Source organism: Ptychodera flava, chromosome 11 (genome assembly GCF_041260155.1).
Source record: "Ptychodera flava strain L36383 chromosome 11, AS_Pfla_20210202, whole genome shotgun sequence".
NCBI lineage: Eukaryota > Metazoa > Hemichordata > Enteropneusta > Ptychoderidae > Ptychodera > Ptychodera flava.
In genome coordinates, this window is record NC_091938.1 from 9,728,767 (window position 1) to 9,742,657 (window position 13,891).

At 38.8% G+C, this 13,891-nt stretch overlaps 1 protein-coding gene across 12 annotated transcripts in view; it reads left to right on the top strand.

Annotated features, from left to right (window-relative positions):
- Window positions 1-13,891, top strand: part of LOC139143479 (voltage-gated delayed rectifier potassium channel KCNH8-like) — a 145,988-nt gene that overhangs the window by 123,294 nt on the left and 8,803 nt on the right. For 5 of the 12 annotated variants that reach the window (XM_070713825.1, XM_070713834.1, XM_070713831.1 and 2 more), the window contains exons 2-11: window positions 3,076-3,309; window positions 3,792-3,923; window positions 4,527-4,714; window positions 5,638-5,655; window positions 6,733-6,973; window positions 8,176-8,348; window positions 10,241-10,445; window positions 11,523-11,705; window positions 13,018-13,217; window positions 13,560-13,809. In XM_070713825.1, coding sequence (XP_070569926.1) covers window positions 3,076-3,309; window positions 3,792-3,923; window positions 4,527-4,714; window positions 5,638-5,655; window positions 6,733-6,973; window positions 8,176-8,348; window positions 10,241-10,445; window positions 11,523-11,705; window positions 13,018-13,217; window positions 13,560-13,809 — 1,824 coding nt within the window. The remainder of the gene's footprint in view (window positions 1-3,075; window positions 3,310-3,791; window positions 3,924-4,526; window positions 4,715-5,637; window positions 5,656-6,732; window positions 6,974-8,175; window positions 8,349-10,240; window positions 10,446-11,522; window positions 11,706-13,017; window positions 13,218-13,559; window positions 13,810-13,891) is intronic. The other 7 variants (XM_070713835.1, XM_070713836.1, XM_070713827.1 and 4 more) reach the window with 3 other exon arrangements.

The following is a 13,891-nucleotide window of genomic DNA, read 5'->3' on the forward strand; positions in this document are numbered from 1 at the left end:
TTTCACAAGAAAATGTTAATGTCGATTGCGTTCCATTCGGTTCAGATAGCTTTAGGCGAATCCGATATTTCACCACAAGAAAGCGTCGGCATTCGCTGGCGTTTTCGGAGCACTCCGGCGGACACCCGTATAATGGCGGAGAGTATCATACTGTATGCGTAATGTGTATTTTTAGGAGGCACGGCTAGACACTATGAGACAAAAGCGATTTTTGAAAACCCAGATTTCTGTATCTGTGTCAAATATCAAACCGTTCTTCGCGACTACGACAGGTCACCATTGAATGTGCATCCTGACGTCTCCTCACAACGTTTTTCGGAAAACAAACTCCTAATTTGGAACAGCGCGAAGGAATGCCCCTTTTGGATTCAATGCTATGTGCTGTAGTACAATTAATAGGTAGTAGGTGTCGTACAATTACTAGATAGCATATTACTCTGTAAAAATTTTGGTGAGGATCGTCTGAATTGTTTCATTAATATAATAACAGTGGCCTCTATAGTTATATTATTGTGTAATACAATGCAATTTGATGTATTTTGTGAAATATATAACGTGACGTCATATAATGCACTTAAAAGAGTTCACGGTCTTTTGTGCCACGCGCAGATGAGAGAAACTACAGGTATAGATTTTGCATGAGAGGAAAAACAATCTTTGATGTAGGGGTTGTCTGACGAGCAATGCTGCTGGTTGAAGATCATTATAGTGCTAATTAGGTGGAAAGTATTTGCATAATGACATACCAATTAACGTTTATACACTTTTTTGTATCCGGCCAGACAAAATCTACCCGTTAAGCTTGGCATGCAGCGACAAACGCATGCTTTGTTTGTGCGAGTTAGTTTGCGCTGACATTCGCATTGCTGCTGTTTAGAAAGCGTGGCACACGTGAAAGACGATATGATGTCCTTGGGAATGCCTTCTCACCCAGTCGCCAAGGAGATTATAGTAATAATTACATTGCACAAGGGCCTTGCAGTGGACGACTATGAATATCAGATAGAGGTCTTCCCTCTAACATATAAATGAAGGCCGTGTTACTGTTAAACGCACGTTCTTAAATTAAAGTTCAAAATTTTTGACAAACTTTCGTGCTGGTGGGTCAACCTTAACGCATGACGCGCGCCATGTGCTGGTGGCCAGGACAGTCAGGAAAATTGTATTAGCTCCCTATGTAGTGTTCAACTCTGCGTCGGAAACGTTCAAAAGGTATCCTTTTGAGATCACAGACACTTTTGACCATCCAATTTTATAAAACATCAATCAGACGCTTATTCACTTCCCTCCACTGTGAGGGAGATTGAGTACATGTCAGTGGTGTACAAGTGTTAAATGGTCGCCGGGTTTCTCCTTCTTATAACGAAAGGTAATGAGCAGTATGTCGGGATACGGCATCCACACAGCGAAAGCAATTGATAAATTGCCCTACCCTGCAGGTGCAAGTATTAATGGCAATTGTGTAGCAAGTCTTGAATGAACGAGTGACAGGATTATTGGCGAGAACTATTACAAGTACACGGATAAAGATGTCAGTGAACATCGTATAAGATAAACGATGATGTGTCGTAGTCTTGTAGAATTACACGATTTTTTTAGTTGTCGCTTAGACATGCTGAAGTAAAGACAGACTGCGATGATTCATTGGATTTCTCACTGCCTGGTGAAAGCCCCAGTGTTCAGGGGCGATCGAATCATGCCAGATATGTCTCTAAAAAATACCGGCTGTTTTGTCTAATAACGTCATGCAATTGACCATAAAGAATCGGACCTATCAAGAGGCAGCTCGGTCTGTAGTACCTGTACAAGGTCGAACAAACCTATTATCTTTATCTTATTTACAAGATTATTTCAGCAGTTGCCACCAAGATTGGGGCAATGTACAGTTTATTATTCACCCTTAGCAGGAGACAAATAAGTCCGAAAAGATTATTAATCGGTTCGAGGTTTTTCAGACGAAATGCATCATAGTTTGCATGCGATATAACCTTGTGAGAAAAGCGAAGATATAATGCGCGAGTGAGAATCGATGCGACGTCTAATCTGTCGGAAATTAGCAATAGCGCCATAGACAAAAGCTAGTTTTCTCTGCGCAATGTCAGGTAAAGCGACGTGTCGGTAGGCCCCTAATTGGTATTGCAGTTGTGACGGTTGTATTGCACTGAGAACAGAGAAAACGTTGCATCATTAAATCTCCCATTTCAAACCAGAGTTACGATTTAGCTTCAACGAGATTTCCATGTGAAATCTTCGATTTAGTCATAAGAGATCTCCCGAGCCATGCAGGGACATGATTATTTGTGAGCTGGCTATAAAAATGCAGTTCTCAAACGCTTGCAAGAACTGGTCTGCATTGTAAAAACAGTAAACGCGTGATTTGTTTATTGACTATAGCGCTAGCATTCTTGAACGCCACCATATCAGAAAATCGAATTTCAAGTTCGTCACAGTTGCGTGTAAGATCTCACACTCTTATCACTGGTTGTGAAGAATTTGATAAGAAAACAGCGCCACCTCAGTCCAATGAAATCGAATAGATTATAGTGTATTTCATGTTAACTTGAGAGTACGTTCACTTTAATATCACCGCAGCATAATATTACACCGATCAACAAAGATTAAATGTAATGTGAACCAGTACTTGTTAGGTGATGAGTTATCCTTGTTTTGCTCCTCGAGCCTCACAGAATCCGAGAAGCATGAGTTTGACATCTATCCAACAGTTACTGTCAACATTTTTGTTATTTTGCGTATTTAGTACATAGTAAAGAAGAACAGTACTTGCATCTTCCATGTGATCTTTATCTGATGAACTGTTATTTTAGGGTGAAAAAGTATGCAAACAATTTTATCTTTATTATATTTCATATGAGATTCATATGTCGCCATGAGTACGCTAAATGCAGAAACCGACCGAAGAGCATTTTCTGCAATGTAATTTTTCTCTGAAGCAATAATCAATATGTCAGACTGACGATGTTTCAGAAATAACAGGAATGTTTTAAACGTTTGAGCTAGGTGTGTCGTAGCGGCATTGATCCAGGACTAACTAAACTCCTGTCTTTCTCACCACAGATAGCAATTTCGTACTCGGTAATGCTCAGGTTGCAAATGGATACCCCATTGTATACTGCTCCGATGGATTTTGTGAGCTCACGAGTTTTACACGTGCCGAAGTTATGCAGAAGGGTTGTGCCTGTAAATTTTTGTACGGGGCGGATACAGCGGACGATAGAAAAGAGGAGATTGAAAACTCGCTCGAAAATAAACAGGAACTGAAGACCGAAGTTATTTTTCAAAAGAAAAACGGTAGGCTTTGTCAATTATTTACAGTGTGTAGTTTCAATATTTTTTCTTTGTCGTTAATGTGTTTTTGGCTCGCACGGTTTGATGCCGTCCAAGGGAAGTCATGCTAAAGGACGATTAATGCGTAAGATGTCATGAAAACATGGTACTGTAATAGTGTACGCACACTAGAACGCCGCCAAAATATGAAGACATATTTGTCTAGGACTTTTCGTGAAAGCTCTTAAACTGTTAAAAGAATGCCAGATATCGGATTCAGTTTAACTTCAAATTGACGTGCTTGCGATATTTGCAAGATTAGTTTACAAATGCTTAGTGTACGTACACATGCCTTGTCTTAAAGAGCTGCAATGGTATTTAATTGTGAAGACGAAACGGTGCCATTGATGAGAGGTAAGCTAAATATGATTATTACCATCTGAAAGGACACAAGCTTACAAAATGAAGACACACGTGACGGTCTCTTATCTGTTCCTCATCGATAGAAACTCCATTTTGGTGCTTACTAGACATTGTACCCATCAAGAATGAAAAGGGCGAGGTGGTTCTCTTCCTGGCATCCTTCAAAGACATCACCAAATCCAAAGTTAACAGTTTAGAAGAAGATAAAAGTGATGGTAAGAAACAGCCTTATATTCCATGCCTCTAAAGATCTGGCAAAAATCAAATAAAGGGATATCTGCAATGTTTACATTTTAACAAAGAAAACTATCTAGAATACCATGATGGACTCGAATTTTTAGATGTATAAAATCATGAGCGCAATGAAAGGACAAAAGCTGTAACATGCGAAGATTTTCCAATACTGTTGTTTTTAATGTCAACAGTTCTTTTTCTACTCCAAAAACATTTTGAGATACCCATTTACCTTGTCAACTCAGCCTGAACATCTGTAAACTGCATTGTTATCATCGACGAGTGAGTTTTAGTCCGGACAAAAATTCAAATGTTAACAACTGCACTTTAAACGTAATCATTCTGTGTTAACAATTTGAGCGTTTATTTTTGGAGCAGTACAAGAATTTGTGGGTGACATACAAAACGAAAAGGTTCACAATTATTGCTACTGTGTCTTTACTGTATTGATACAATCTTTGATTAAAGGTTTTTATGCATAACTTTCTTTTTTCATAAGACGGCTTAGCGTAAGAACAAGCATATGATTGAACAATAGCGCGTGTATTTGTGACCTTTACTGTTTTGTTTGCTCTTGTTACCAGTGGAGTTTAGCGACGAGGAGGAGGAGGCCATAAGGCAGCGCTACCTCCAGAGTCGCGGCGGCAAAACGCCAAACGGTTCGGGGACGCAATTTAATTACCATAGGAGGAGAAGTAGAGCAGTATTGTATCATTTGTCGGGTCATCTCCAGAAACAAGAGCGGAAAAAACGAAAACTGAATCTTAGTAATGTAAGTATCTCAACGAAACTTGATATCGTGAGACTAAACCGAATCAAACAAAAAGTCCGTCACTTGGGGAAATTCGAATCACAGGATAGTAGTACAATACATAGCCTACACGATCTAGATGATTACGCAATTTTGACTAATAACCTATTCAATGAGTATATTAGCGTTCATATCATATAGTGAGCACTGACTTGATAATGACGACTTTTGAGTTGTGACCGTTAAAAGTTGGAACATTCGAAAGCTTTGCAGGTGTTTATGCGTTCAAGTATGGGCGGTTTAGTCCATTCATATGTAATAGTATCGAGCAGATAGTTCAACACAGACGATGGTTCTGACAAATATGCGACATTTCTGAAAGCAAAGGAAAGGAGATTTTTTATTAACGTATAACGAATGCAACATATATAGTTGTTCTGTTCGCACAGCTGTTAAGACAAGCCTATTGATGTTTGCTGCCCCTTTTGCGTTTTTTGAGGGATACTCAAAAATCAAATCATGTTGAAAAGTGGACGTATAGAGTACAGCTCGTCTACAAGCAGACTTGCACAAATATGAACAAGAACGCCGCACTTGCATGGCATGGGGTTAATGTTTACAAAGCTTGTATCCTGACCTCATAATCAACACGACGAGAGATTACATGTCATTATTAATAAGAAAATTAATATGCACATACAAACGGGTACTTTACGCCATGCACACATAAGAGCAGTGGCAATGGATGTTGCACAATGACTTATATGCCACCTACGTGGGCGTATCACCAAGAAATACTGCCGAAATGAAAGCGTTAGTGCGTGTTTAATGTTATTTTTGTATGCTTGCTTGTATGTGTAGTAAAGTGTGTTCATGTTTATTCGTTCAAAATTATTCCCAACTAATTGCCTGGCTCGGTATGTTTCTCCCTCACGTAATTGCAGCACAAAGTTAAAAAGAAGGTATAAGGTTATTTAGTAATACGATTTGTAATCTTTCTGGGTCTAACACAAGTATTCTGGATTCGAGTGTTACGTTTAATTTTTCAATTTAAATTTAACTGGAGCATGCTGTTTGTTGTGGGTTTCTGCTAACATTTCGAACGCTTTTGGTCGCCACGATCCCGCATGTTAGGAAACAAATTCGCATGGGGTACTTCTATCTACCCAATATAATTATATAATTCAAGGACACACACCTTTATCAATAATTATATAAACTAAAAACCTGCGGGTATGAATTTCTTCGATTATTGATTTCATTTAATTTAATTTAATGTAACATACCCTTCATCGCAAAGTCAAGTAAAAACGCAGTTTAACAATCCAATAAGGGATTTCCTTATTAAAGTCTTAAGATCCTAACACAGTCTTGACGTGCCTTAAAGGAAACATTTAAATTTTACATAGGCTGTGTGTAAATTGACATACACACGTTTCTGGAATATTTGCAATGCCAAATGCAACGAATGCTGGAATAGTTTTGTAGGTTCTTAACAAACAAATAGAAATGTCACCAATCAATGGCACAACAGCAGAACACATGACTTAATTAGGCAGTCCATTGACAAAGTGAGAATATGCGATCGCGCTATCACAAAAATTACCACACAAAATAGTATGTGTGTTGCAACTTGCATCATATTGTGACATTTCTCTTTGATTTGTTGCCGATTTACCGAAACTGACCCGGCCCCCAGAAATATTATACGAATAGAGTTTTGACTGAAGCGTTTAAGCCGATGACATGATAGTGCTTTATTTCACAGACTGACTGTCACGCTCAGTCTCTTTCCAAACTTTTGTTCTTTTTGACTATTGCATGATTTGGAAACTTAGGCTTTTTTGACTGAACATTCATTTCCTTGTCAGGTATGAAGGTATTAGCGATTGGTCAGCGTAAGTATTTACCGTTGATCGTATATACGTGAACTCGCAAACTAAGGGGACATACTTTCAAACGTAAACCTTGATATATCTCTCGTCTTATGTGCTACTGATGCTGATGTTATTTTACCTTTCTCTTCCGGCCCTGTGTAGAATCTCCTGGCGCCGACAAAAAGGACCACATTGCCTGAATACAAGTTGGCGACAGTGAAGAAACCAAAGTTGATACTTTTACACTATAGTACTTTCAAAACTGTTTGGGACTGGTTAATGCTGTTAGCAATGTTTTATGTTGCCATAGTTGTGCCGTATAACGTATCTTTCTCCACCACGAAAAACCCGGACAGTACTTCACTCTACACGGATCTTATAGTCGAATTCCTTTTTATATTTGGTGAGTCCCTTCAACCGTCATGTGTGACTTTTCAACTATCTTTTCGCCCGCGTTATCGATCGTTGTGGTTACTGATACGCCAAACCAACTCGATGTGGCTCCCAATACTAAGTTCTACGCTGACAGCAAATGCATATCTAACGGGGAAAAGAGACTTGTTATTATCGTCTATTCTCCCAGAATCGATCCACCTGCATTGAAATTCTGTGCCAAACTCAGCAGCATGGACTCCCCATCATCGACTCGGTTTTGGCGACGCTTAAGGTACAAGGCCAGGAGCAAACTACTATCGCCTCGGGGTGATTCCCTCTTTGTTGTGCGTGTCACGTCCCTTTTACGTGCTCTATTTTTCTTTTGAGATAGTGCGCTCGCCGGGGACAGATATTTGGACAATCGTATTTTTTTAAAATACTTCTATGGTCTACCATGTGTAAACGTGCATTTTAAAGCTCTTTGAACAAGAACAATTTCATTGACTTTGTTTTTGGAAAATCCAAATTTTACTTTTCTCCACGGAGTTAACAAAGATATGGCGGTCCATTTTGAATTTTAATTATCGGTAAACGTCCAGGATAATTTGTTTCTCTATGCCAATCTTTGCACCATAACCGCTAATTTTCATTCTTGATTTGGTAAGAGAATGATTGAAAGTATCATTGAGAAAAGTTTGAGCAGAGTTTCATGTTTTTCACTATCGAGGCGCATATTATTGTAAAACAAACCCCATAAATGAGTTAACCCACAGTATCAAAATAAGACATAGTCACTCAATGAACACTCTCACATTTGCACGTATAATGCCTGAACAAATGCATTCTGGCAAAAAGATTCTGTTCATCGTTTCGATTCATTTCACGGGTTAGATCATATCGTTTGATCGTAGGGGTCTATTGACGCCAGCAAGTCAGAAGCTTCCTCAAAGGAACCATTTGCCCTCCCGAGAGTCTGTTTTGTATATCAGATGGTGCAACATGCACTAATGAAGTGATCGAATCAGAAGCAATCCGCCATGAGGAATTTCAAAAGACATCTTTGAGACTGAGTAAACCGTTACATTAGTCCGCCATTACTCTTTACGAAGGATTGAAATGTGACGATTTAGCTTTCATGTTGTTGTCCAATCATGTGTACTCTTTGACGCGAACAAATTTTATTGGTTCAAAAATTACTCAATTAACCTATTTCTTCTCTCCCTGTTACAGATATAATCCTTAATTTCCGCACAACTTACGTCAGTCATTCAGGACAAGTGGTATACAAACCTAAAGCCATTGCCTTACATTATGTAAAAAGTTGGTTTTTTATCGATCTTTTAGCCGCAATACCACTTGATCTTCTGTACCTCACGAGAGTCGGTACGGTACGTGGTCAACAGGTATTAGTTTTATTTACGTTCCCTTTGTTTGTCATTCGCAGTTGTGTTTGTTTTCGTTTGCAAATTTTGTGTATGTAATTTTCATTTTACCTCATAACACTGTCATTTCACGTTATGTACATGTTGATCGTTGCCCGCACCACTTCTTAAATGCTGCTTCTAACACTTATTTCATTCAAGTTGCAGTAGGTATGAAATGTATAAGGAATAAAGATGTAAGTTGTAGTGAATGCTAGAAATACATACAACAATTTGTAACTTTGTAGGCACTTTTTCAATTTTTGAAAACAATTGTCTAATTTCAACTACGATTTTTTAAATAGAAGTTAGTGGTACGTATGCTTGTGCATCACTTTAAAGTGTGCGCAAATTGTGTGTTGAAGTGACAATTACAACTTGGGACAACACATCTTTGAAAAGTAGTAGCCTAGTTCTAATAAGAACAAGCAAAGAATGAGAAATTCATGTCTAGTGATCGTTATACACGCTAGCTATTGGTCTTTTTGGCAACGCCGTCACCCATAAAATTTTGCTGTCTCGTTTAGCATTACAGACCCCTAAGCCAGTTATAGAGACGAGCAAACGTCAAGTTACTAAGTTATTGTCAAATTCTGAGGCGTCAGTCTCAGTGCATAGACACTTAGGCGCCCGTCTACCCTCTCTCCGGGGATGTATTTGATAACCTCAGGGAGCCTGAAATCCATAAACCGACATCTTTGTCATAGAAATTGTTGAAGCTAAAAAGGTCATCTGATTCTTCAGAGATTCACTACTGACTTAATGAGCTCGACATGTCATGAACATGAATACATGTAATGTTAATTCAAACCACACATCGATTTTTTTATAAAGGGGTGGGGGTGGATTCGCCGAAACAATTCATTCAAAGTGTGACATGTACAGAAAATAATACAGCGAGATCTTAAACAAGAACTTAAACAAGAAACGCGCTGCTTTAATCGTCATACAAATCCTTTTACCTGAGACCATACTAGATGCAACATGATACTGTAATTCAGATCTTCCATGTGAAACAACCGCAAGGACATTATCAATCTTTCACATATTCATACCCGACTGATTCCTATCGTTTCGTTTACTCAAGATGCACCCATGCTGTAGGATACTCTAACGTTGCGAACAACAATTAGGTTATACTAGAGAAAGAGATACAAAGTCTGACATCAGATATTAGTGAGCATAAATGGTTTTATGTGATAAGTATCCAACTAGGGCGTTATATTTCATGAAGTCATTGCTGCCAGCTTTATGCTTTATTTCCCTAGTTATATCTCTCAAAGTGTTAAAGATAGTATGCCAATGCACATACAGGGTATGCAAAAGTAAACCGTATCTGGATTTTAACATAGTTCGGTCATACCTGCATGAACATGGTGCTGTCTCTAGCGCCTTTCGCGCAGCGCCCATAAACATACAGTCAAAGGTCATTGATTGCGTTTTTGTAAGTTCTTGCGATATTCGCAACCATTGTTTGAAATCGAATTTAATTCATTTACAGAGAGGAAAATTATTTTCATCACAACAGCATTGATGTAACAAAGTGAAAAGGGAAAATTGGAAACTTTGCTCTTCATTTGGACGACTTCCACCATTTTAAAAAAACTGAGCGTCATATTACGATACGTACATGCTTTATGTCTGCCGTTTCTCTTTGCAAACTTGCATGCAGGGAGCCATATTGTAGTAGGGACCTGTTTATCATCACTTAGCTTGTTCAAACTTGCACATGCAGTTTATGTTCATAATTTGTAACGCTTGAATAAATATCTTTTGCGTACATTTTACAGGACCTCATTTTAGTTTGAAAGTAAAATAACGATAGTAATTAGGTCTGTGGACATTACACGCTGACAGTGTGAATTATTTTACAGGGTGCAGGTGCTATGTATTTACTAAAGCTTGTTCGGTTATTACGGGTGGCAAGACTTCTACAAAAGATGGAGAGGTACTCCAATTACAGTGCTGTTGTGATATCCTTCCTTATGTGTATGTTTGCATTGGTTGCACACTGGCTTGCGTGCATATGGTATGTTATCGGTAAAGAAGAGGCGCAAAACACAGAACACGCATCGGCAGGTATGTACCTGTGCATGTATTATATATCGCGTTATTTTTCTGCCATGTTAAAAATTTTAAAATATTTAATATTGAAAGAGCCCATGTTCTGCCTGTAGTCCGCCAGCTCGTAAAACTCGACGTTTTTCAGGGAAAGCTTAAAGTCAAACGTGTAAGATGGTCACTACTTAGAACAATGCGAAAAGTGGAGGTTAAAAACAAAAAAGCATTGAAAGATAGGGAAAGTATGGACAGGTATGATATAATCTTATCTATGAATCAAACGTGCTAAGCATGGTATGATCTTTTTTCATACATTGGGTTAAATAGCATCGCATGCTACTATTTATTCACTTTCCCCATGAGTGTACCTATAAATTCTGCCGGCTGCATTTGATGAATTTAAATATCTGTCTTCTTCTGTAAACCGATTATCTCATTTTTGCATTTCACTCGAGAAGATAGCGAGCTTTTCGGGCTATAATCGAGCAAAGAAACCACGTTTGCTGGTAAAACATTGGTAGAATCTATCAGTCATCTATAACTAACAGCTCTTGGTTTGAACCGAGTACGGTGATATTGCAAGGAAGACCTTGTAATAAGGCATATGCATTACTTGTGGAGTAGAGTGTACACGCTTACGCATTTAGAATTGGGAAATCAACCAATCTGTGGCGTTGTCACCAGCCCACTGTCTTCTCAAAATGACAAGTTATTGATCAAATAAGCAGTTCCTGAAAAAAAGAGATGGGCAATTGACACTTTCTCATCTGCCTGAAACATGATTGCTAACTTTTTTCCCTTTGAGAACTATATCACGAATTTGTTAAAAGTATAATGCCCAAAAAATAAATCTACAGTGAAATGACGCAGTGAAATGACGCGGAGGGAAAATAAGTTGAAGTAGTTGTAGGAACATACTTATATTATTATCTACAAGATATAGTGACAGTTGTCAGTTCTCCGGCAACCGGCTAAATAACAGTGACGCTAGTGCGTGTGAGACCTTCATGTGGATATCCTTGTAAGATATATCTGGTGACGTTATGATTAAATACTTCTCTTTTCCATGATATATTGTTTTTTTTTGTCCTTTAGGGTGGCTACATGAATTAGCGCATGATTTAGACATTCGGTACGTCAACCAAACCAGCACTTTCACCAAGTACGTCACGTCGATGTATTACACGTTGAGTACGATTACCAGCGTTGGGTTTGGCAATGTTTCAGCAAACACCAATAGCGAAAAAATATTTACCATTGTTATCATGCTCATTGGCGGTAAGTAGCAGCGAAATTATTACACTTTTCGTCCTCGACTATCGGTATACCACAAGTTATAAAATCCACGACGAATAGTCCACTATTGCTTTCAAAACAGAGAGTATCCGAATAGGCGATACCATCAGGCGTATTTGCATCCGGGAAACGATGTCTTGGGATATATCAGTAATGGATTATATCATAAACATATGATTAAAGCATGCCCCGAAGGACACCATTGTGCATGTCTTATCTTAATATCAGCTTTTGAGTGATAATGGAACTAGGTAGAGAGTACAACATTGAAGGTTTTCGCCCACCTGTGTACTTAATCCTTTGAGCGCCAAAGTCAATTTTTGTCACCTTTACAAAATTTACACCAGTCATTTTTTTTTAGATTTTTGCCAAAATTTTGATAAAAAAACTGTAGCCAATGGAATGTGATATCCCTTTTGTTCAAAATTATAAAAAAATACAGGAAAATTCATGAAAAATGGTAAATGTTGCACTAAAGGTTTTGTGGGAAAAATTACGGCTTTCTAAGGGTTAATATGTTTTGCCGTTACAGTTATGTGCTATTACAGTTATATGCGATACATATTGCATACCTGGGCTAACAATTTACAGTGTTCACATACTAATACAGTGTTAATCTCGATCTTGTGCATCTCTTGCTCGAATCATGTTATTGGTTGTATAACATAAGATTATTCCCAAAATACCGGGATTTATGTCCGAGTACATCGTGCTGCAGAGGTATTGTCCGAGACGCGTAGCGTCGAGGACAATACCGAAGCGTACGATGTACGAGGACATAAATCCCGGTATCTTGGGAATAACCTTATTATAATACACCTTTTTAGTTCGACTTTACAAGGAAAAAGTCGAAATTAAGGCGTCTTTTGGATGCTCGTCGCACACTGTACTGAGCGATCGCGAGCAGACTGGGAACGCGTTGAGCGCGTCCGTAAGCGCGCAGAACGAAATTTCAACCCGCGCTGCGCAGTGCACACGGTAGAAATTGTACGTGAGCAGCATAATTTCACTCGAAGTCACAGGTTTTGGACTGACCACGATTTGATTTAGGAGTACTGAGTGCTAAGAAGTACATATTTTTGTAAAAAATGTGAATTGTCTCTTCTTTTTCTGCGCGTTGACGTAAATGTGTTTTTGAGGTCAAAGGTCAAAAAGCGTCCAATAACACCAAAAGTTATTGTACGTCAAAGCTATTGGACTCCGCGTCCTCTGATACCGAAACTTACTGTACGACTAAACTCCATTGGTTACAGACGCAGGTGTATAATAAACTGTTTTACTTTCCAACCAACAGCTCTGATGCACGCTGTTATATTCGGTAATGTTACCGCCATCATACAGAGGATGTACTCTCGTAGGGCGCTGTATCAAGCGAAAGAAAGAGATCTCAAGGATTTTGTCAGATCACATAACATTCCTAAACCTCTGAAGCAACGAATCATGGAGTATTTTATGACGTCATGGTCAATGACCAATGGCATCGACACCCATGATGTAAGTAAACAAAGTCGTGGCGCTCAATTACAACGCGATCGTAAAGTATCTGAGAGAGAGAGAGAGAGAGAGAGAGAGAGAGAGAGAGAGAGAGAGAGAGAGAGAGAGAGAGAGAGAGAGAGAGAGAGAGAGCGCAGTGGCAATATCAAAACAAAATTGTTACATATGATCGAGATCATCTTTGTAGTGACCCTTGACTGTCGTCCAAGTAATAATTGCATTTTGAAATACCGTTATATAATTGCAAACCTGCAAGTTGAATAATTGCACTGTCAATTCCATACAAGGTTTTCGGGACTGTAGAGTAGAAAATGATGACTGTATCCCCTCGATTGTCTACAGATGCTGAGAGACTTCCCCGAAGAACTAAGAGCGGATATATGCATGCACCTTCATAAAGAGATTCTGACATTACCGATATTCGAGTTAGCGGGCGCTGGATGCTTGCGATCACTTTCTCTTCATATCAAAACAAGCTTTTGTGCTCCCGGGGAGTACCTCATACACCGAGGGGATCCACTTAATGCAATTTGGTTTTTGATAACTGGTTCTATGGAAGTGAGAAGGGACGGTATGGTAGTCGCCATCTTAGGTGAGTTTGTTCTATTTTCCATATACGAAATCTCCATAGATTATATTGCTGTTGAATGCAACGCTTTAGTGGGTTCAAATTT